The following is a 25192-nucleotide window of genomic DNA, read 5'->3' on the forward strand; positions in this document are numbered from 1 at the left end:
TGGAACTCTTTTGCCTGAGATGATGTTTGAGGCAGGTACTCTCACAACATATAACAGCACTTGAGTCACCTAACCATGGCAGGCTATAGACTTGATGGTCAACATGGACAGAGTAAGTTGAAGAGCCTGTTTCTATGCTGCATGACTCTAGAGCTCTATGATCATAACAATGTGGCATATATTGTGGCAGTCTTTGCTGATCTGAAACTATAATCGCCGATTTTCATCAAGAAAATTAAATACAATACCACTACCCCAAATCCCTACTAACATCTAAACCTGTGGCCGAGAAATTCTACAAAACCCCAGTAAAAGCTTCAGAATGATTAGAAAGAGGCTTAATAGCCTGATTGGACTGATCCAGGACGGGGAGGAATATGTCCACAGACAGGAAATGACACAGCTGGCGTCCTGGTGGCATTGCAATAACCTGGTGTTCAATGCTCTTAAGACAGTGGAATTGATAGTAGACTTTAGCTCCCCCTCCCCTCACCCCACTCAACATCATCAACCACAGTCGCATCCGTGGAGTATTTTAAGTTCCTGCGAACCATCAACTCCAAGGACCTTAAATGGGGGGCCACCATCGACTCCACAGTCAAAAAGGCACAACAGAGGATGTACTTCCTGCAGCAGATGAGGAAGCACAATCTGCCACAGCCAATGATGGTCCAATTCTAAGGTACACACAAATGCTGAAGAAACTCAGCGGGAGCAGCAGCATCTATGGACTGAAGGAAATAGGCAACGTTTCGTGCCAATTCTATATGGTCCAATTCTATATGGCCATCGAATAGTCTGTTCTCACCTTCTCCATCATGGTCTGGTTTGGCTCAGCCACCAAGCACGACATCCGGAGATTGCAGTGAATCGTCCAATCAGCTGATAAGGTTGTTGGCTGCAACCTTCCCTCCATTGATGAACTGTACACTGCAAGGGCCAGGAAGCGAGCGGGTAAGATCATCTCTGACCCCTCTCACCCTGGCCACAAACTATTTGAATCACTTCCCTCTGGAAGGCAGTCAAAGCTGCCACAGCCAGACATAAAAACAGCTTTTTTCCACGTGTAGTAGCTCTACTCAATAACCAAGAATCTGTAGCCTCCTTTTGCTCTGGTATTTTATTTAATTCACATGTTTAATCAATAATGTTTTATTATTAATGTTTAATGTTTTATGTGTCATTCCTCACTGTCACTGTATGTCATGTTGTCACCTGCGGGTGTAGCACCAAGGCAAATTCCTTGTATGTGAATACTTAGCCAATAAACTTATCATTCATTCATTAAACCAGAGTGTACCAATTTGAAACATGTTCCTAGATAAATATGATATGCTTGCTTTCATTGGTCGAGGAATTGAATATAAGACTCAGGAAGCCATGTTGCAGCTTTGGCTAGGCTGCATTTGGAGTATTGTGTTCTGGTCACCCCAATACAGAAAGGATGAGATGCTTTGGAAAGAGTGCAGAGAATGTTTACCAGAATAATGACCAAGACCTCCAGGAGAATTTATGCTGACTTTTCACCCTACAAGATACAAGATACCAGATAGATTTATTCAACACATGTGCCAGATGGCACAGTGAAATGAAATTCCCATACAGCCATACAATAAAAATAAGGGACACAACACACTATAGGGTTTGACATAAAACATCCCCACACAGCAGAATCAAAGTTTCCCACTGTGTGTGAAGGCACCAAAGTCAGTCTCTTCCTCCACTGTTCTCTTGATTCATTTCCTTTCTAAATAATTATCCAGCGTTCTGTTAACTGATTAGTTTCCACTTTGATTGTTGCTTCTGGTAAAGTTTTGAGCACTCGTTGAGAGATTTTAAATGGAACTTTTTTTGAGTAATCCCTTCATCCTCCCATGAAAGCCTTGACTCTATTTCACGTGTTATTGATTCAACTATATGCACAAATAATTTAAGAGCATGTATCATTGTATGCCTGTGTTTTAAAAAAAATAATAAAGTTTGGGCCTCTTTGATGTCTTTGACTTGTTCACACTGCTAGGCTGTCTTGATAGATGCATGCTGTCAGGGACAATTTCGCAAGGTAAAAGGCTGAGAGTTGTCAAGTGCTTCTTCCTCTCTGGCGCCTTAACAAAACATCCTAAATCATCCTGTTTTTCCGTGTGAGAACATCGAGTGGGCGTCACATATCCAGCTGGATAATAAACAGGAGTGTCAGAAGTTTCAATAATTTTAATAAAGGAGAATATGTCAAGAATTCTATTAAGATAGCATTTCCCAGAACTCCCCTTTTACCCAACACCGCTTAGCGAGTTGCAGAAATAGGTTTATCTGGTAAGCATGAGATTAGATTATTATTCAGACCAATGGAAAGCGTTTCACATATAGTTCCAGGATTTCCCGTGTGGTGGACCCAAGAGACATTTCAATGTTATAAATGAAAGAAATTGTTGTTAATCCCCAAGTAATACCAAATTGTGCTTTTCCTTGTTCTTTGGAGAAGGGATACATCTGTTGATGCAGATGTTTCCTATAAAGATGGAGGATAAAAATAGACCGAGAATTTTGGATTTAGTGTTATGGTTCTACATATATGTGAGAAATGTTCTGAAGGAAAATGGACATTTAATTATTTGTTTCATACTGTTTGAATATCAGTTACCTTCAGCAAACATTTCATCTTCAATGTTTGAAATCTATCTTATCTATTATAATGTGGTGATTTTCTGACTTCATTATGTACTCCTAACTTCCTCATCATTTAACTGCTCTATCCTTTCACCCTTGCCCCCACCACACAATAAACCTTAGCCACCCCCTCCTTCCTTTTGTGATCTTGCAGCCTTTGGGGATTTAGTCAGCAAAAAGCCCACCCTCTGAACAACCCTTAGCCCTCGCATGTATGTTTCCCACTCTCCTTCTCACCATCTGCTCAGTATTTATCTGCTCACTGACCATGGAAACAGAATGATCCAAAAGGATAAGCAGTGGGTGCTCCAGGAAACAGCTGGCAGAACCAGGGGAAGTGAAATGGTCTCTTGAGCCATTCATGAGAGGAATAAATCGGGTAGACGGGTAAATCTTGCCCAGAGTAGGTGAATCGAGTACCAGAGGACATAGGTTTAAGGTGAAGGACAAAAGATTTGATTAGAATCTGAGTGCGAACCTTTTCACACAAAGGGTGGTGGGTGTATGGAGCAAGCTGCCAGAGGAGGTAGTTGAGGCAGGGACTATCCCAACATTTGAGAAATAAGTAGACAGGTACATGGATGAGGACAGGTTTGGAGGGATATGGACCAAATGTGGGCAGGTGGGACTAGTATATCTGGGACATGTTGGCCAGTGTGGGCAAGTTGGGCCGAAGGGCCTGTTTCCAAGCTGTATCACTCTATGACTATGACTAATATGAAATATCAGAAAAAGCAATATCAAAGTTATGTTAAAGTTATTTATATGTTAAGATGTTTCATCAAGGAAATTATATTCAGCATTGACCAGAGGGATTGCTAAATGGTCTGCCAAGAACCATTATTCTCACAGAGAGTTGTGAGTCTGTGGAATTCTCTGCCTCATAGGGTGGTGGATGCCGGTTCCCTGGATGCATTCAAGAGAGAGCTAGATAGGGCTCTTAAAGATAGCGGAGTCAAGGGATAGGGGGAGAAGGCAGGAACGGGGTACTGATTGGGGATGATCAGCCATGGTCACATTGAATGGTGGTGCTGGCTCGAAGCGCCGAATGGCCTACTCCTGCACCTGTTGTCTATTGTCTATTGTTTATAAGAACAGGCTTATACCTGATATTTCAATACCTGATTCCACCACCAGCTCTGTCACTGTGTTCCACATATCAGCAACTCTCAAAGTTTAAAAAAAACATTCCCCTCAAATCCCCTTTAAAATTTCTCTCCCTCACCTCTTGCTTTTAATACTTCTCACATGGGAAAAAGATTTTGACTATCTGTCTTATCTAGGCCTCATGTAATTTAATGTAGCTGTTTCAAGTCACCTCTCTGCCCCTTCGCTCCAGGGCAATCGAGCCCATCTTATCCAATATCTCCCCATAATTGAAGTCCTTCACTAATCCAGGCAACACCCAACTAAATCTTCTTTATATTCTATATTTATATTTTTTCCAGCACAACCACATCCTTCGTGCAGTGTAGCCAATTAAATCCTTTAGGACCGACATGAGGAAAACATTTTTCACACAGAGTGGTGAATCTCTGGAACTCTCTGCCACAGAAGGTAGTTGAGGTCAGTTAATTGGCTATATTTAAGAGGAAGTTAGATGTGGCCCTTGTGGCTAAAGGGATCAGGGGGTATGGAGAGAAGGCAGGTACAGGATACTGAGTTGGATGATCAGTCATGATCATATTGAATGGCAGTGCAGGCTCAAAGGGCCGAATGGCCTACTCCTGCACCTATTTTCTATGTTTCTATGCCATTATCTTGTTCCCCATAATAAATTCACCTTTTTCGGTCTTCAAGGGTCCAACTTTGGTCTTAACTATTTTTTCACATACGTAAAGAGGCTTTTACTATCCTCCTTTATATTGTTGGCTAGCTTACCTTCGTACCTCATATTTTCTCCCCGTATTGTCTTTTTAGTTATAGTTAGCTATGTTAGGCAAGGAAACAGGACAGATTCACATTCTTTGACTTTAAATTGACACACGGTTTTGAATTAAGAATTTAAATGTGAACGAAACAAACTATAGTCAAACTACATGGTTTATACTTCCGCAGTGTGCCATGTATGAGGTGCTTTGATGTATTTATAACTATTTCCTCAGAGAAATATCACAGAGGGTGAGCCAAAACCTTTCAAATGAACAATTTCCTTTGTAATTAGTCATTATTAAAGAATGAGGTGTAGCAAGGACAGAACAAGGACCTCAACTTGGAAAATCACAAAGTATAATCTGTTTGGGAGGAGCTAAGGAACTGCAAGATAGTGCTGCTACAATGCATGTTTTATAACACAATTCGGTGAATAAATTAGGGAGCATTGTTTGCATTACATGTGCCAAATTGGGTATAATACAATTTTGAGCCGAAACTAGAAAAAACATTCAAAAGTTATTTTGGACATTGGCAAGCAAAAAAAAAAAAGTTGACTTGGGGTGAAAAATAGCAGTCTAGGCGGGTTTCCATGCAATGAATGAATCAGTCTTTCCTGCGGCAGAGAGGCTGCCTGTCGGGGCTGGTGCTGGTTGGGCTGGGGCAATGGGTGCAGCCATACACTGCAGGGATATGGGGTTCAGGGCTGCATCCAGTGTGGGTACATACAGTGCAAGGGCTGCTGCATGGGTTAACGGACCACCCAGCTCCTCCAATACCTCTCACCCCTCCAGTGGGATGTGATAGAAGCCACTGCCTCCTTCTGCAAGCTGTGCTTGTTTAGAGGGGGAATATCTCTGGGGTTGGGAGATTTAATGCAGCAACGAAAGAGATGGTGAGACAGTAGCTTTCCATCATTTACAACAGGAGGTGACGAGAGAGAGCGCGGCGGGTCTGGGGGGTGTGTCGACAGGTGGAGCAGGAGCTGCCAGTCCCCAGCATTGGCTGCCAGGTTGAGGAACTGAGCCTCGCGTCTCAGCACTGATTGCAAACCCACCGGGCCCACTCTGGCAACACCAGTCAACACAGGCTGCCTATTCACAATGAACTGCGGAAGATTCTATGCTGAATTCCTATCGGGTTCATGGGCCTACAACAGTAACAGTGAGGAGGACAGGGGGTGTGCCAGGTTCCCAGCTGGTTCCTGGATACAGTGCTCCGGAGTTCTCCAGAGATACTGCCTGACCCGCTGAGTTACTCCAGCACTTTGTGTCTATCCTGGATGCAGTGTTGCCTCTCTAAATATATTATAATGCTTCTTCTTCCGTCCTGATTCCGAGGACTGTATCTTGAGTGCCATACCCAATGTATGGCTAAATAGCTTCAGTTTAGTTTAGTTTGGAGATACAGCATGGAAACAGCCCACTGAGTGCACGCTGACCAATGACCACCCATACGCCCGTTCTGTCCTAAACATTAGGGACAATTTACAGAAGCCAATTAACCTACAAACTTGAATGTCTTTGGAATGTTGAAGGAGCTGTTTTCATTCTACTCAGATACACCGTGTATATTGAAACGCCTTCTTTCTGTGGCCATAATGTAATAGCAGTTCTTTTGTACGTCAAAGTTTTGCGACTGAAATGCACAGAGAATTCTATCCCAGACCTTTCCATGCCTTTGTGTGCTTCACAGACGGGACGATGTGCTTGTTGGTGCTCCACTTTTCATGGACCAGGAGTCCGATGGGAAACTGAAGGAAGTTGGGCAGGTTTACTTGTACCTGCAGGAGGAAGACTTCCTCTTCAAGGATCCTCAGAAACTGTTGGGAACTGAAGTATTCGGAAGATTTGGCAGTGCCATAGCGCCTTTGGGGGATGTGAATCAAGACGGGTATAACGGTGTGTTTCTGTAGTCGTAATACACGTGAAGATAACTAATCTCCAGCATAATAAATATGTCTCTGGCAAACATTAAATGGCTTGACCTCATATGCAATAGAATAATCATCTTTGGCCCTAGTACAGAACGTGCATTAGGCACTTGCCTTTCCTGCTGTGAAAGAATTTCCAGCTCTTTGTTCTTTCCAAACACCTGATGTAGATTATATTATGTGTGCTAAGATCTGTATATCTTCATTAAGGGAAATATATTATCTGTTAAATGAATAAATATACAATATTGTTATTTCTGCACAGAAGGTTAAGGGGGGACTTGATAGAGGTCTTTAAAATGATGAGAGGGATAGACAGAGTTGACGTGGATAAGCTTTTCCCACTGAGAGTAGGGAAGATTCAAACAAGGGGACATGACTTGAGAATTAAGGGACAGAAGTTTAGGGGTAACATGAGGGGGAACTTCTTTACTCAGAGAGTGGTGGCTGTGTGGAATGAGCTTCCAGTGAAGGTGGTGGAGGCAGGTTCGTTTTTATCATTTAAAAATAAATTGGATAGTTATATGGACGGGAAAGGAATGGAGGGTTATGGTCTGAGCGCAGGTATATGGGACTAGGGGAGAATACGTGTTCGGCACGGACTAGAAGGGTCGAGATGGCCTGTTTCCGTGCTGTAATTGTTATATGGTTATTATATGGTTATTGTGGAATAGGAATCACACAAAGTCTGCTATGCACACAACTAATTATCACTATAGCGTGTAAATTAAAAATTGAAGGGAAACAGGAAGGATCTAATGTGGGCATATGGGATTAGTGTACATGAGCATGAAGGTCAGTGTGTGGTGAGCTGAGGATTGTTTCTGTGAGGTATTACTTTTTAGCTCCATGAGTTTAAATCACTAGGAGGTGACATTAGACTGTTTTGAGGCAACAGTATAGTATAACCAGACTTTTTGCATTGGAAAAAAAAAAACACAGTTTGTGAGATTCCTGGAGAACAAAGAACATTGAAAAGTATAGCACAGGAGCTGGCCCTTCAGCCCATGTCATTGTTGAACATGATGCCAAGATAAACTAATCTCATCTGTCTGCACATGTTCCATATCCCTCCATTCCCAAAATATCCATATGCCTCACTATGTTCTCTTTTATTTCAGATTTCCCTTATTTCGGCTTCTTACAAATCCAGCATCTCTTTTTCCTCTCTGCTCTGTCCTCATTCATATCATCCATTTATATTTCTTCCAGAGAGAGTTAAACTGCAATTACCAAGCTCTCACCAACATTTCCTTTATCCACTCCACCTCTTTCTATGCAATTTAAATCATGCTTATCTTCTAACCTTTCTTACATTTGATGAAAAGTCCTTGACATATAATTTTAATATATGTTAATAATGTTAAAATGAATGAGGGAAGAGCAGAGAAGCAAGCAGATGCAGGATTCGTACGAAACAGAAATAAAGGAACTCTGAAATAAAAGAGAACACGTTAAATAAAAAGCAGGCCGTAATCTCTGTGGAGAAAGAAAAAACATTAATTTTATAGCTTGCGTACCTGGTCTGAGAAGTGAACAGTCATGATATAATGGGAAGCATTAAAATGATGGAGTGTGCAAATGAATGAAGCATGATATGAGGATTTCAGCACTAAGGAAACATTTAGATAAGGTGATACTGCAACTGATATATAACAATATCAGAATTCATCCCAATACTTATCAATAGTGTTAAATATGAATTAAATTATACAAATGAAAAAGATTTGTGATAACACACAGAAACTGTAATTAATAACTGACATTAAAATTGCACAAGGACTTTTGGTGCACCGATCTTCATCAGTCTGGGCATTAAAAACAGGAGTTGGGATGTTTTGTTGCAGTTTGTACAAGATGTTGGTGAGGCCGTACCTGGTATAGGTGTACCCTCTGGGTCATCCTGCTCTAGGGAAGGCGTCATTAAGCTGAAAGAAGTGTAAAGAAGTTTTAGAAAAATGTTGCCAGGATGCAAGAGTTTGAGTTATAGGGAGTAGTTGGACCGGCTAGGACTTTAACCCTTGGAGCATAGGAGAATGTGCAGAGAGGTGCATAAAGCCACAATAGGTATGGATAGGTTGAAAGGATAGTCTTTTTTCCCCCATAGTAGGTTAATCATGTTCTAGAGGGCATAGATTTAAGCTGAGAGGCCAAAGATTTAATAAGAATCTGAGGGGCACGTTTTTCACAGAGAGTGATGGGTATATGGAACAAGCTGCCAGAGGAAGTGTTCGCCAAGTATAATAACAACATTTAAAAGGCATTGGACAGTGCATGTTTTAGTAAAGATTTGGAGGGATGTGTGCCAAATGTGGACAAATGGGACTTGCTTAGATGGGACATCTTGGTAGGCATGGACGAGTTGAGCCATAGAGCCTGTTTTCATACTGTATTACTCTGACTATCTAAGACTAGTGATGGCTAATACTATATGTCCGTACTTTGAGGGGAATGCCTTTGGGCATTCTTTATGCATGGGATGTCAAGTCTCATTGTATTTGCTGATAATTGTAGCATTCCATTTCATTATTAATGCTGTTACCTTATTTATCTTACCAACATAGATATTGCGATTGGCACACCTTTTGGAGGCGAGGACAGAAGAGGCAAAGTTCTGATTTACAATGGCCAAAGTACCGGGTTAAATTCCAAGCCATCACAGGTCCTGGAAGGCTTGTGGACCTCTCAATCAATGCCTTCTGGATTTGGTTTTACTCTACGAGGAGGGTCAGACATAGACAATAATGAGTACCCTGGTAAGAATCACATATTTCAAATATTAATAACGTATTGTTTATCAGAGAGTAATATTCCATTAATGTGTTGGGATATTGATGGCAATTTTGCATAGCTGCTTATATCTGGTAGAGGAGATTTACACCACTTATTAGGTGGCATAGGTTCAGTCATCTTATTAAGAATTGGTGATCAATGTCTGTTGTGCTGCTTGCTTAATGTTGAAAATATTTAGAGAGCATTCTGCACAATCCCAGTGTTCATAAAGAAGGCCTTGAATATCTCATTTGCTTTTAGAGATTTTATTGGCAGCCAAAACCCTTTGTCAGCACCCTATCTATGTAGGGCTGAATGTCTGACATTGGAGACACTGCCTTTGCGCACTTAGCAGCAATACTCCAAGGTATTATAACTGCAACAAATTGACAACATCACATTCCCAATAATTTATTTATATGCCACTGGGCAAAGCAATCGAACAGACGCATATGATGTGCATGTCTTTTTTTTCTAGGAATAGAACAAACTAATCAATTAATTAAATCCCATGACCTCATTCCAGTAGAGTTGTGAACAGTAATATAAAAATAAAATCTCTTGTTTTTCCAAATGCTGTCTTTCCAGTATGTGAAACCTGCTTCAAAGTGCTGGGAGTGTCCAAATAACTATGAACCATGAACACTGACCAAATTTGATTTGAATTGCAGTTGTTCAGCTCAAGAAAATCACTTTTATAGGGTATAGAGTTGCACAGCATAGAAATATGCCCTTTGGCCCACTGTGTCTATGCTGACCATCATGCCTTTCCATATTAATCCCATTTGGCTAAATTATTTCCATGTCCCTCTATGCCTTGTTCATTCAAGTACTTGCTCAGATGTCTCTTAAATGTTGTTACTATTCTTGCATCTTCCCCCTTGTGCAAAGCACTTACCCCTCAGATTTCTTCTTCTTTTTTCCCTCTCACCTTAAACCTACATTCTCTATTTTTATACAGCCCCAGCATGCAAAACAGACACTGGCACTCTACTCTATCTTTGGCCCTAATAATTTTGTTTACATCTATCATGTTACTTCTCAGTCTTCTTTGCTCTAGAGAAAATCGACCCGGCTGGTCCAATCGTTCCTGATGATTCTAGCTCCCCAATCCTGGTAACATCCTCATAAATCTTTTCTGAAACCTTAATCACAACTTTCCTGTAGTGTGGTAACCAGAACTGCACACAATACCACAACTATAGTCTAACCAATCCTTTGTACTTGACATTCTCTGACAACAGTACTGAAAGAGCTACTTTGATGCCAATGTTTTGTCCAAGCACATTTTAAAAGATTAATTGGAGGGAATGATACCCTGCTAATATGGATACCATTGAACCATATTATTTGGCTTGATTTTCTCAATTCAGGCATTATTAATCTTGTAGCTAATACAAAACTCTATACGGTGCTTTAAAGCCGGAGATGCCTATTGATCTAACATTAACATTCATAGCTTTAATATTCATGGTTACATAGATACATAGACAATAGGTGCAGGAGTTTCTCCATTCATTCATCATATAACAATCCCATCATCCTGGGGATTAATCTCGTGAACCTACGCTGCACTCCCTCAATAGCACGAATGTCCTTGCATGTTACCTGTTATTTAATTTCTTTTGGAAACAAGTTGAAGTGAAAACTGTTCAGATTAGAATATGATTAGAATCTGTCATTAGGTTTGACAACAGTACGTGATTATTACAGCCACCACATATCAGGTGCTCAATGGGAAATTGAGTTCATGGTTTAATTCACAATGACCTGTACAGCACGGAAACAGGCCCTTCAGCCCGACTTGCCCATGCCGACCAGGATGCCCATCAATGCTAGTCCCCTATGCCTGCATTTGGCCCATATGACTGAACCTTTCATATCCAAATGTTAGATGTTGTTATAGGACCTGCCTCATGACTTGGAGTAATTTTGTAATTTTGTTGGCACCAGAAATATGATGACTCTTTGTGTACTTTTTGTATTGTATTTTCTATTTTGTATTGTATGGAAAGCAAAGAATTTCACTGTGTGGGAAGGAACTACAGATGCTGGCTTATACCGAAGATAGACACAAAATGCTCAGCAAGTAACTCAGCGTGTCAGGGGACTTGCCCCCAAATATCACCTATTGCTTTTCTATGAGTTACTCCAGCATTTTGTGTCTATCAAAGAATTTCATTGTACCTCGGTATATGTGACAATAAAATATCAATGAATTATTGAATCAACTACATAGCTCGTTTCGTACATGCACCACCCTCTGTGTGGAATAAGTTGTCCCTCAGGGTCCTATAAAATCTTACCCCTCTCACCTTAAACTTGTGTCTCCAATACTTTAGAGATACTGCATGAAAACTTGCTGTTTGGCCCACCGGGTCCGCGCCGACCAGGGATCACCACATACACTAACGCCACTCTACACTAGCGATAATTTACAATTTTTACTGAAGCCAATTAACCTACAAACATGTATGTCTTTGGAATGTGGGAGAAAACTAGAACACCTGGAGAAAACCCATGCAGTCACAGGGAGAATGTGCAAACTCCAGACAGCACCAGTAGTCATAATTGAAGCTGGGTCTCTGGTGCTGTAAGGCAGCAACTGTATTGTTGCATCACTGTGCCACCCCACTGAGTCCTCTAGTTCCTGATTCCCCTACACTGGGTAAAAGGCTGTGCATCCATATATTCCCCTCATGATCTTAAACACCTCTAAGATCGTCCCTCATTCTCCTGTGCTCCAAGGACTAAGGTTCTAGCCTACCCAACCTCTCCCTATAGCTCAGGTCCTCTAGTATTAGCAACATCATCATAAATCTTCTCTGCACTCTTTCTTGCTTAATGACATCATTCCTATACCAGGGTGACCAAAACTGAACACGCGTTAGATTGATGTTGAAATCGATTTTGTTCAGGAGCATACACAGTTAAAACTTTGGAACAATTTGTCCTTCTGCAATGTTGTAAATTTACAGTAGTTATGTGTAGATACTGTCATGTAAGGAGAAGAGAATTTCTGGGTCACTGACATCTCGGGTGCTTGGCATTTGCTGTAAAAATATAAACCTGACAATATTCTCACTCCAAACAACAGACTGAATCTGTTGCAATGGGTGAACCCTTCATATAAACCAACTAGTAGCGTGTATATTGTTTCCATAATTGACCTGACAAAGATTTATTGATAAGCAGAAAGGTTAGTTGATAAATTAAACTGGGCTAACAGAATTAAATCATGGAAGAACTGTACAAAACTCTGGTCAGTAAATTGTGACGTACAGCAGGAATTGATTTAATGATGACTTTGAATTACTAGATTTTTATCCCAAATGAACATTCTATGCACAGACCAAAAAATGTCTTCACAATGAACCTTACCACCCCTTTTAAGAGTCTTGTGTTTTATTGTCATATGTTCAATGATTACATTGAATGGTGCTGGCTCGAATGACCTACTCCTACACCTATTGCATATGTCCCAAAACGGAACATTGAAATTCTTACTTGAAGCAGCAGCACAATAGGTTTCAATACAATACAATACAATACAATTCAATATATTGTCATTTGGACCCCTTGAGGTCCAAACGAAATGTCGTTTCTGCAGCCATACATTACAAAACAAAAAGACCCGAGACACAACACAGTTTACACAAACATCCATCACATCGTTGTGATGGAAGGCAAAAAAAACTTATCTCTCCACTGCACTCTCCCCCCCGATGTCAGAGTCAGAGTCAAAGTCAAAGCCCCCGGCTGGCGATGGCGATTGTCCCGCGGCCATTAAAGCCATGCCGGGTGATGCAAGGTCGCGCACCGGGTCTTGGTGTTAGAGCCCCCGGCGTGCGCTCGCAGAGTCCTTCGGCCATTCCAAGCCGCGCGGGGCGATGATGTAAGGCCCCGCTCAGGTAATCTTCAACCCTGCAACTCGGGCGGGAGAAGTCGCCGTTGCGGAAGCCCCGAAAAGTGGTCTCCCAGCAGGGACCCGCGGGCTCCCGGCGCCGCCGTCCGCCAAACCCGCAGTTGCAGCCTCCGAATCTCCGGGGGTCGGGTGGCAGCAGTGCTCAACCACAGCCCCACCCGCTCCGGACTCGGCCAGTCCCGTGACGGTGAGTAGTCGGCAGCTCCGCAGCTGGAACCCCAGGTCGTTCCTGTTGGAGGCCGCTCCACGTTGCAGCCCCAACGACAACGGAGACCCGACAAAGAAAAGGTCGGGTCTCCCGTGCAGGGGAAAGATTTTAAAGTTACCCCCTCCCCCCCACACCCCCCCCACCCCCCCCCCCCCACACACATACCCCAACAAAAAAAATAACAAAAACTACATAAAAACGAGACAAAAAATTATAAAACACAGACGGACTGCAGAGGCCGCTGCTGACGAGAGTCGCGCCGCCTACCGAAACACAGCACTCAATAGGTAATATATTAAAGGTAGACAAAATTGCTGGAGAAACTAAGCGGGTGCGGCAGCATCTATGGAGCGAAGGAAATAGGCAACGTTTCAGGCCAAAACCCTTCCTCAGACAACGTTTCGTGCCGAAACCCTCCTTCGCTCCATTGATGCTGCCGCACCCACTGAGTTTCTCCAGCAATTTTGTCTACCATCGATTTTCCAGCATCTGCAGTTCCTTCTTGAACAGATAACATATTAAACAAACAAAAGGAAAAGAAATTCAATAAATAAAAAAACCAATGTAGTGCAAAACAAAAAAAAAATCAAAAGTCCCTAGTGCAACCCAGGTATTTTGTAGTTTGGAGTTTAATGGGTGTTGAGAGGATGCTGTAATGTTAAATGGGTGTTGAGAGGATGCTGTTCCTGAACCAGGACTTTTTCTCGATGGCGGGAGTGAAATGAAAGCCATGGTGGTGTTGGTCCTTGATTATACTGGGTGCCTTTTTGAGACAGCGCCGGCGATAGATCACTTCAACGGTGGGAAGGTCAGCTCCCCCGATGGACCGGGCAGTGATTGATCTCCAACCTATACTCTGACTCAGCATTATCTGAAATTCATCCAATAACAGTAATGTCATCAGCGAATTTAATGATGGAGTTGGAACACAGTCATGCGTGCAGAGTGAGTAGAGCAGGGGGCTGAGCACACCGCTTTGAGGTGCTCCCGTACTGATGGTTATCAAGGAGGAAGTGTTGTTACCAATTTGTACCGATTGTATCCTGTTGATGAAGAAGTCGAAGATCCAGTTGCAAAGGGATGTGCAGAGACGCAGTTCTTTGAGCTTGGTAACAAGTTTGGAGGGGATGATGGCTCAGTTTAGAGATACAGCGCGATAACAGGCCCTTTTACATTTACCAAGCCAGTTTACCAACATACCTGTACGTCTTTGGAGTGTGGGCGGAAACCAAAGATCTCAGAGAAAACCACACAAGTCACGGGGAGAACGTACAAACTCCGTACAGATAGCATCCGTAGTCGGCATCGATCCTGGGCCTCCAACACTGTAAGAGCTGTAGGGCAGCAACTCTAGTGCTGCGCTACCATGTCGCCATGGTGTTAAACGGCAAACTAGTCTATGAATAACAGCCTGACATATTGTTTTTATTGTCCAAGTGGTTCAATGATGAGTGGAGAGCCAGCTAGATTGCATCCCCTTGGACCTATTGTGATGGTAGGCAACTTGTAGCGGTACTTGGACAGGTAGGAGTTGATATGCACTAAAACCAACTTCTCAAAGCATTTCATCACCACTGATGTTAGTGTCACCAGTCGGTAGTCATTGAGACATGTCACCTTGCTCTTCCTGGGCAACGGTATTATTGGTGCCATTTAAAACAAGTGATAACCTCTTCAATGTTTCCTTGAACTAGCACCACATCCCCACTGACTCGTGACATTGCAACCTCTGGCCCGTGCTTACTCAAATGTTGTTTTTTTTTTGTTTTTTAAAAAATTTATTTTATTAGAAGCAATTGTACAAGAATAAGGCAATCGACATGACAGTTATACGATTTTTGTACAACTTTAATTTTTTTAATTAAAACCTGAATCAAAAAAAAAGAGAAAAATGAGAAAATGAAGAAAAAGAAGTAAAATAAAAGAAAGGAAAGAAAAGATCCCTGAACTACCAAAGAAGTACAAGAGGAAAGAAAATAAATAAGAAAAAGAAAGCTGGAGATATACCTTCTCTTTGCCCCCCCCCCCCCCCCCCCCCCCCCCCCACCCCCCACCCACTCTCCCCTCACCCATCCCTGGCATCGGTTTTATATTTGTGTTCAACCATTCTGTTGTTGCAGAAATTAAGTGAAAGGAGTCCATGTTTTGAGAAATTGATCTGCTTTTTCAGCCAAAACAAGCCTAATGTTTTCTAAATGTAGTGTCTTGGACAGGTCAGTAATCCACATCTTCACTGTGGGAACTGTTGTCTTTTCCAAAATTTGGATACGAGTTTTTTCGCAGTTATTAGGTCGTAATCAAGGAAACGTCTTTGAAATATCGTTAGCTTAGAACAGGCCTCTGACATCCCTAATGTTATCAGTTTTATATCTGGTTCCAGTTTAATTTTAAGTATTTTAGAGAAGATATCAAATATTCCCCTCCAGAAGTTTTGTATGTTTATACAGGAAGCAAAGGAATGGGTTAAAGTCGCTTCTTGGAGTTGAAATAGGGTAGACGGTTGGGAAGATCTTATTCAATTTAGTCTTTGAATAGTAAAGCCTATGCAGTATTTTACATTGTATCAGGATGTAAAAGGATCATTTGGCATGGTTGTGAAAGGCTCATGATTAGGCATTAAAGCACATATGGAGGCTCTGCGACAGCCGGAGAACAGCACCTCACAAACCAGCCATCCACCGGCCCCTTGGGAGGGTACCTGCACACTGTGGACGGCTTGATTGTAATCATGAATAGGTTTTCTGCTGACTGGATGGAATGCAAATAAAAGTTTTTCACCGCACCTCGGTACAAGTGATACCAAACTAAACTAACTAAAGGGGCTGTCCCACTGCGGCGACCAAATCTGCGAGTTTAGACGAGTTTGCCCTCGACTCAAACCCACAGCATGGTCGACACGTGGTCCTAGGAGGTCCTATGAGGTCACTGGAACTCTCCTTCATGCTCAAGGGAAGTTCCCGAATACTCGCAGCCTCAGCGAGGTCGCGGAAATATTTTCAGCATGTTGAAACATTTTTCGCCAATAACATTTGGTCGGCATGGTTCTTTTTAACTCGTAGTGCAGTGGAGGGGGTTGCTATTTAGTTACAGGCAGTCGAGGGCAGCCATAGGCAATCTCCTTCGCTGACCGGGCATTTTGATTGGCTCATTGGATTTTGATCGGCTCAGGACCAAGGAAAACCGACCGTTACGTAAAATGCCCGCTAAACTTTCTTATCATATACTTATTAAAACTCTCGTGTTCGAACGTTCGTTCACATTCTAATTCGCGAATATTCGTTTTACCCATTTTTCATACTCCTCCTCCAAAATTTGCCATAACGGAGACATTTTTACATATTCCTGAAGGGTTTTTCCTCGTGAAGATGGTGTTTTGAAAATTCGACAATTTGGTTGATTATTTCCCTGCTTTTTTTAGTAAAAAACATCTAAAAATGTTTTAATCAAACTGCTGCATGAGTCATGGTGCCATCTCACAGATGTCCAATCACAATGGATCTCATTTACATATGACAGCACAATGGGACAGGGGTGGGAGATTGCAACCTTCACGTGGTCCCACAAATGCAATCAACCTGGCTCTCTCTCCCTCCCATATTTGGTTGCATGCATAACCACCTACATCCTTTCCCGTAGAATAAAGCAGGGTAATTATACAAGCCTGCAACATAGTAACAGCATCAATTAATCAAACAGCACAATATTAAGCAAAGTCGCCATACCGATCAGGGGGCCGGACAACTCTACCTGAGCGGGTCCGTACAGCGCCCTCACTCCCCTCCCCCAAAAAGAAAGGCAGAGGCGGAGAACTACGTGGGGACTGCGGATCAGACAGAAAAACAGGAGACTGGCCAGAAACCGGTGGACTGCTAGATGGCGACTGCCGAGGCGGTCTAGTGTGTGTGTGTGTGTATTGGAGGGGGGGGGGGGGGTTAGTGTGTGTGTGGGGTGGTGATGGATGGTGTGTGTGTGTGTGTGACGCCGCAACCTCCCCCCCCACCCCCCGCAACCACGTGTTGAATGGACGGGACCCTCTCCCCCTCTCCCATCCCCCTCCCCACTCTCTCCCCCCTTCCCCCTCTCCACCTCTCCCCCCTTCCCCCTCTCCACCTCTCCCCTCCCCCTTCCTCTCTCTCCCGCCCCCTCCCACTCTCTGCCCCCCTTCCCCTCCCCTCTTCCACCCTTCTCTCCCCTCCTCCACTCTCCTTCTCCCCTCTTCCAACCCCTCTTTCCACTCCTCCACCCCACTCTACCCCCATCAACCCCCCTCTCCCCTCCACCAACCCGCCCCTCCCCTTCTCCAACCCCCTCTCCCCTTCTCCAACCCCCTCCCTTTATTTCCCACCCTCTCTCACCACTCCCCCTCCTCTCTCCCCACCTCCTATCTCCCTACTCTCTCTTCTCCCCTCCTCCCTCTCCTCCTCCTCCCGCTCCCCCTCCTCTCTCCCCCTCCTCTCTCTCCCCCTCCTCTCTCTCCCCCTCCTCTCTCTCCCCCTCCTCTCTCTCCCCCTCCTTTCTCTTCCCCATTTCCCACCCTTTCCTCCTCCTCTTCCTCTCCCCTCCCTCCCCACTCCCCACCCCGTCCCCCCCTACCCACCTCTCACCCCCTCCCCCTCCCGTGTGTGTGGGGGTGGTTAGTGTGCGTGTGAAGCCGCAGCACCCCACCCCCCGCAACTGCGCGTTGGGGGAACAGACCCAGCGGGTCTGCCCTTGGTCTGCCCTTCTCCCCCCCCCTTCATCGCGGGTCTGCCAGTGATGTTCACATGCTGTAAATGAATTGAGAAAAAGAATATATAATTCACAGGTAACTCTGTACATGCAATCAATTATGCTTCACGCATTCAGATTCCATGCTCAAAAAACCTTTGCAAAATTAATTTTCTTGACCCTTCACAATTATCATATTGAAAAGCTAAATCCTTTTCTGCTGAAGTTTATAAATAATAGTATTTACATGAAAACAAGCATAAAAGGGGCCATAGTGCAATAGGGAGTGGAATATTTGGCTGACAACACGCAAAAAAATTGGTTTAAAAAAATAATGAAAAGTAGATTTTCAAATTTAATCGACTAATCTTTTTAGCCAAACCTCCATTTTATATAAACTGTTTGTAATGTATATGGCTTAGACAAAACTGTAGTTGAGCTGATGAGTGAATTTGCAGCTGACACAAAAGTTGATGGAGTTACGGATAATAAGAAAGATTGTCGAAGGATAGAGCTGGATATAGATCAGCTGGAAATTTGAGCTGAGAAATAGCAAATGGAGTTTAATCCAGACAGGTGTGAGAAGGATCACTTTGGGAGGTCAAATGAAAGGTGCTAACTTGCAGGAATCATGGGGGCATTGATGAACAGGGGATTCTTCTGGTGCAAATCCATAGTTCCATGAATGCAGCAGCACAAGTAGATAGTGCGGTAAAGTTTCTTGCCTCCATTGATCGTGGCATTGAGTATAATAGTCAGTAAGCCACATTGAGCTTGCATAACTGCATTTCAAGAAGGATGTGGAGACCTTGGAGTGGGTGCAGAAGAGTTTCACCAGGATGTATAGAGCAAGAGCATTGAGTATAGAAGTTGGGATGTAATGTTAAAATTGTACAAGGCATTGGTGAGGCCAATTCTGGAGTATGGTGTACAATTTTGGTCGCCTAATTATAGGAAGGATGTCAACAAAATAGAGAGAGTACAGAGGAGATTTACTAGAATGTTGCCTGGGTTTCAGCAACTAAGTTACAGAGAAAGGTTGAACAAGTTAGGGCTTTATTCTTTGGAGCGCAGAAGGTTAAGGGGGGACTTGATAGAGGTTTTTAAAATGATGAGAGGGATAGACAGAGTTGACGTGGAAAAGCTTTTCCCACTGAGAGTAGGGAAGATTCAAACAAGGGGACATGACTTGAGAATTAAGGAACTGAAGTTTAGGGGTAACATGAGGGGGAACTTCTTTACTCAGAGAGTGGCAGCTGTGTGGAATGAGCTTCCAGTGAAGGTGGTGGAGGCAGGTTCGTTTTTATCATTTAAAAATAAATTGGATAGTTTTATGGATGGGAAAGGAATGGAGGGTTATGGTCTGAGCACAGGTATATGGGACTAGGGGAGATTATGTGTTCGGCACGGACTAGAAGGGTCGAGATGGCCTGTTTCCGTGCTGTAATTGTTATATGGTTATATGGTTATTATATGATGTAACTTGGATTAGAGATTATTAACTATAAAGAGAAGTTGGATTGTTTTCTTCTGGAGCGTTGAAGGCTATGGGACAACTTAATAGAAGTATATAAAATTATGGGAGACACAGATGGGTCACATAGAATTTTATTCCCAGGTTGTAAATATCAAATATTAGAGGGCTCAGGTTTAAGGTGGGAGGGAAAACTTAAAGATTTTTTGAAAGTTTTTTAAACAGAGTGGGGCAAAGGGCTTGTTCCTGTGCTGTTCTATGTCTATGGAAGAAAGGTTTTTTAAATTTTCAATTGTATATCCTGTGAAACTTTCTCATTTAGTTCCTGACTCCCTTTTTATGAAATGCCGTCCAGCAACAGCCTTCTCTCCAGCTGTGTCTAGGATGAGAGTTACTAATCCGAAAAATACAAAAGTATTTTTCACTTTCATCTTTTCATATGTTCACATAAACACATCATGATTTGTAATTAAATTGGAATAAATGGTTATAACATAACTTTTAGCCCAATACAGGAAATTAATCAAACTAGTCTCCAGAAATAGCCATAAAAGAGACTGTGAAATCTGCTTCACTCCAGTCTAGAAATCCAGCGTGAATCAGAGTATTTGACGCCAGTGGTTTCCTTTCATTAGCAAAGGTAACCATAACTATTTAATTTATTTTTATTGTCATTCAATCTAGTTTTCTCTACTGGAAAAACATTTATCTGACGTTTCAAGAGGGATTGGGGTTGAAAAGTTATTAATTGGCTGCAAAGTGCTGTGGGATATCGTGAGGATGTGAGAAGTGTAATTTAAACGTGAAGATTTAAGTCTAAATATAGTTGTATCTTTTTGGTATTTTTCCCAATTTCATGTAGGATTTTTAATCAGTAACACTTTCACAGTGTGTTTGTAATAGTCTTCAGTGATCATCATCCACCAAAGATAGATAGGGTTACATGTACCCAATTTATGTAATGGTCAGCAAGAATCTTACTTGCACCTTTCACTGTTTCTGGGTGTCCACAAGCCATTACAGTCAGTGAGGCACTTGTGAATTGAAGTCATGGTTGTAATGTTGGAAACCTGGCAGTGAAATCACTTGGATTGAAACAGAGAACTTTATGAGCGGATTTCCACAGAGAGTACTGTAAGAGTGAACTGATAATCTGCTTGTAGGTGTCGGCTGAGGGATATGTATCATCGAAGGGAATTGCCCTGTCTTCTCTGAAGAACTGCCAGGGATACTTATGTCCAAATTTGAGGTTTAGTGAGCATTATATTTCACCTGAAGGACAATATCTCTAGTAAAGAAATCTTCATAAGTTCATAAGACATAGGTGCAGCATTAGGCCATTCGGCCCGTCGAGTCTGTTCCGCCATTCAATCATAGCTGATCTATTTTTCCCTCTCAACCCCATTCTCCTGCCTTCGGTTTCCAAAGGAGAATGGTCCAAGCAGTCCTGCTCAGTATCATAGAAACATAGAAACATAGAAATTAGGTGCAGGAGTAGGCCATTCGGCCCTTCGAACCTGCACCGCCATTCAATATGATCATGGCTGATCATCCAACTCAGTATCCCGTACCTGCCTTCTCTCCATACCCTCTGATCCCCTTAGCCACAAGGGCCACATCTAACTCCCTCTTAAATATAGCCAATGAACTGGCCTCGACTACCCTCTGTGGCAGGGAGTTCCAGAGATTCACCACTCTCTGTGTGAAAAAAGTTCTTCTCATCTCGGTTTTAAAGGATTTCCCCCTTATCCTTAAGCTGTGACCCCTTGTCCTGGACTTCCCCAACATCGGGAGCAATCTTCCTGCATCTAGCCTGTCCAACCCCTTAAGAATTTTGTAAGTTTCTATAAGATCCCCTCTCAATCTCCTAAATTCTAGAGAGTATAAACCAAGTCTATCCAGTCTTTCTTCATAAGACAGTCCTGACATCCCAGGAATCAGTCTGGTGAACCTTCTCTGCACTCCCTCTATGGCAATAATGTCCTTCCTCAGATTTGGAGACCAAAACTGTACGCAATACTCCAGGTGTGGTCTCACCAAGACCCTGTACAACTGCAGTAGAACCTCCCTGCTCCTATACTCAAATCCTTTTGCTATGAAAGCTAACATACCATTCGCTTTCTTCACTGCCTGCTGCACCTGCATGCCCACTTTCAATGACTGGTGTACCATGACACCCAGGTCTCGCTGCATCTCCCCTTTTCCTAGTCGGCCACCATTTAGATAATAGTCTGCTTTCCTGTTTTTGCCACCAAAATGGATAACCTCACATTTATCCACATTATACTGCATCTGCCAAACATTTGCCCACTCACCCAGCCTATCCAAGTCACCTTGCAGTCTCCTAGCATCCTCCTCACAGCTAACACTGCCCCCCAGCTTAGTGTCATCCGCAAACTTGAAGATATTGCCTTCAATTCCCTCATCCAGATCATTAATATATATTGTAAATAGCTGGGGTCCCAGCACTGAGCCTTGCGGTACCCCACTAGTCACTGCCTGCCATTGTGAAAAGGACCCGTTTACTCCTACTCTTTGCTTCCTGTTTGCCAGCCAGTTCTCTATCCACATCAATACTGAACCCCCAATGCCGTGTGCTTTAAGTTTGTAAACTAATCTCTTATGTGGGACCTTGTCGAAAGCCTTCTGGAAGTCCAGATACACCACATCCACTGGTTCTCCCCTATCCACGCTACTAGTTACATCCTCGAAAAATTCTATAAGATTCGTCAGACATGATTTACCTTTTGTAAATCCATGCTGACTTTGTCCAATGATTTCACCACTTTCCAAATGTGCTGCTATCCCATCTTTAATAACTGACTCTAGCAGTTTCCCCACTACCGATGTTAGACTAACTGGTCTGTAATTCCCCGTTTTCTCTCTCCCTCCCTTCTTAAAAAGTGGGGTTACGTTTGCTACCCACCAATCCTCAGGAACTACTCCAGAATCTAAAGAGTTTTGAAAGATTATTACTAATGCATCCACTATTTCTGGAGCTACTTCCTTAAGTATTCTGGGATGCAACCTATCTGGCCCTGGGGATTTATCGGCCTTTAATCCATTTAATTTACTCAACACCACTTCCCGGCTAACCTGGATTTCACTCAATTCCTCCAACTCCTTTGACCCGCGGTCCCCTGCTATTTCCGGCAGATTATTTATGTCTTCCTTAGTGAAGACGGAACCAAAGTAGTTATTCAATTGGTCCGCCATATCCTTGTTCCCCATGATCAACTCACCCGTTTCTGACTGCAAGGGACCTACATTTGTTTTAACTAATCTCTTTCTTTTCACATATCTATAAAAACTTTTGCAGTCAGTTTTTATGTTCCCTGCCAGTTTTCTTTCATAATCTATTTTTCCTTTCCTAATTAAGCCCTTTGTCCTCCTCTGCTGGTCTCTGAATTTCTCCCAGTCCTCCGGTATGCTGCTTTGTCTGGCTAATTTGTACGCATCATCCTTCGCTTTGATACTATCCCTGAATTCCCTTGTTATCCACGGATGCACTACCTTCCCTGATTTATTCTTTTGCCAAACTGGGATGAACAATTTTTGTAGTTCATCCATGCAGTCTTTAAATGTCTTCCATTGCATATCCACAGTCAACCCTTTTAGAATTAATTGCCAGTCAATCTTGGCCAATTCACGTCTCATACCCTCAAAGTTACCTTTCTTTAAGTTCAGAACCATTGTTTCTGAATTAACAATGTCACTCTCCATCCTAATGAAGAACTCAACCATATTATGGTCACTCTTGCCCAAGGGGGCACGTACAACAAGACTGCTAACTAACCCTTCCTCATTACTCAATACCCAGTCTAAAATAGCCTGCTCTCTCGTTGGTTCCTCTACATGTTGATTTAGATAACTATCCCGCATACATTCCAAAAAATCCTCTTCCTCAGCACCCCTGCCAATTTGATTCACCCAATCTATATGTAGATTGAAGTCACCCATTATAACGAATTTGCCTTTGTCGCACGCATTTCTAATTTCCTGTTTGATACCATCTCCAACTTCACTACTACTGTTAGGTGGCCTGTACACAACACCCACCAGCGTTTTCTGCCCCTTAGTGCTTCGCAGCTCTACCCATACCGATTCCACATCCTGCAAACTAATGTCCTTCCTTTCCATTGCGTTAATCTCCTCTCTAATCAGCAACGCTACCCCACCTCCTTTTCCTTTCTCTCTATCCCTCCTGAATATTGAATATCCCTGGATGTTCAGCTCCCAGCCTTGGTCACCCTGGAGCCATGTCTCCGTGATCCCAACTATATCATAGTCATTAATAGCTATCTGCACATTCAACTCATCCACCTTATTACGAATGCTCCTTGCATTGAGACACAAAGCCTTCAGGCTTGTTTTTACAACACTCTTACCCCTTATACAATTTTGTTGAAAAGTGGCCCTTTTTGATTTTTGCCCTGGATTTTCCGGCCTGCCACTTTTACTTTTCACCTTGCTACCTATTGCTTCTACCCTCATTTTACACCCCTCTGTCTCTACGCTCACACATTTAAGAAACCCTTTCCCTTTAACTCCATCCTCCACTAGCCCATTCGACACCCCACCCCCCTTATTCAGTTTAAAACCACCCGTGTAGCAGTGGCAAACCTGCCTGCCAGAATGCTGGTCCCACACCTGTTAAGATGCAATCCGTCCCTTTTGTACAGTTCCCCCTTACCCCAAAACAGATCCCAGTGATCTAAGAATCTAAATCCCTGCCCCGTGCACCAGTTCCTCAGCCACACGTTCAGGTCCCGTATCTCCCTGTTCCTGCTCTCGCCAGCACGAGGAACTGGAAGCAAACCGGAGATAACAGCCCTGGAGGTCCTGCTTTTCAGCATTTTTCCGAGCTCTCTAAAGTCACGCTGCAGAATATTCATCCCCTTCTTTCCGACATTGTTTGTGCCGACATGCACTACCACTTCCGGATGTTCACCTTCGCCCTTGAGGATTTTCTGCACTCTGTCCGTGACATCCTGGATCCTGGCACCAGGAAGGCAGCACACCATCCTCGCATCCCGTCTGTTGCCTCAGAAACCCCTGTCCGTACCTCTCACAATGGAGTCTCCCACTACAATGGCGTTGCCTGCCTTAGGCCTTTTTGGTTTTGGCTCAACAGCCCTATTCGCATCACAAGCCAGTCCGCCGCCCAGTGTAAACACCTCTTCTGTCCCGACAGCTTCTAAGTGGGTGAACCTGTTCACAAGAGGTACAACCCCTGGGGACGTTGGCATTCCATGCTTCCCTCCCGTTCTCACTGTCTCCCACCTTCTCTCTTCCAGTACCTTAGGTGTAACAATCGTACTGTAGGACTTGTCGAGGAACGACTCCGTTTCTCGGACGAACCGGAGGTCATCCACTTGCTTCTCCAGTTCCCCAACACGGCCCTTCAGGAGCTCTACCTGGATGCACTTCTCGCATTTGTAGCAGCCAGAGGCACCAGCGGTGTCCTTGACCTCCCACATACTGCAAGCATCACACTGAATCAGCTTGCCTGACATCTCCTTCTTTCGTCTCTCCCTCTGCAGTGTTTTGCGTAGTCTCCTCTCCTCAGCCTCCTCTTCGAAGACTCTCGAGCCAAAGACTCACACTTTTCTCACAGGGCACTTCACTCACAAG

General features: G+C 43.3%; 1 protein-coding gene across 2 annotated transcripts in view; it reads left to right on the plus strand.

Annotated features, from left to right (window-relative positions):
* itga8 (integrin subunit alpha 8) overlaps nucleotides 1-25192 on the plus strand; it is a 256311-nt gene that overhangs the window by 66663 nt on the left and 164456 nt on the right. For both annotated transcript variants that reach the window (XM_033012781.1, XM_033012773.1), the window contains exons 12-13: nucleotides 6235-6440; nucleotides 9037-9228. In XM_033012781.1, the coding sequence (XP_032868672.1) occupies nucleotides 6235-6440; nucleotides 9037-9228 (398 nt within the window). The remainder of the gene's footprint in view (nucleotides 1-6234; nucleotides 6441-9036; nucleotides 9229-25192) is intronic.

This window comes from Amblyraja radiata, chromosome 2, assembly GCF_010909765.2.
Source record: "Amblyraja radiata isolate CabotCenter1 chromosome 2, sAmbRad1.1.pri, whole genome shotgun sequence".
NCBI classification, from domain to species: Eukaryota; Metazoa; Chordata; class Chondrichthyes; order Rajiformes; family Rajidae; genus Amblyraja; species Amblyraja radiata.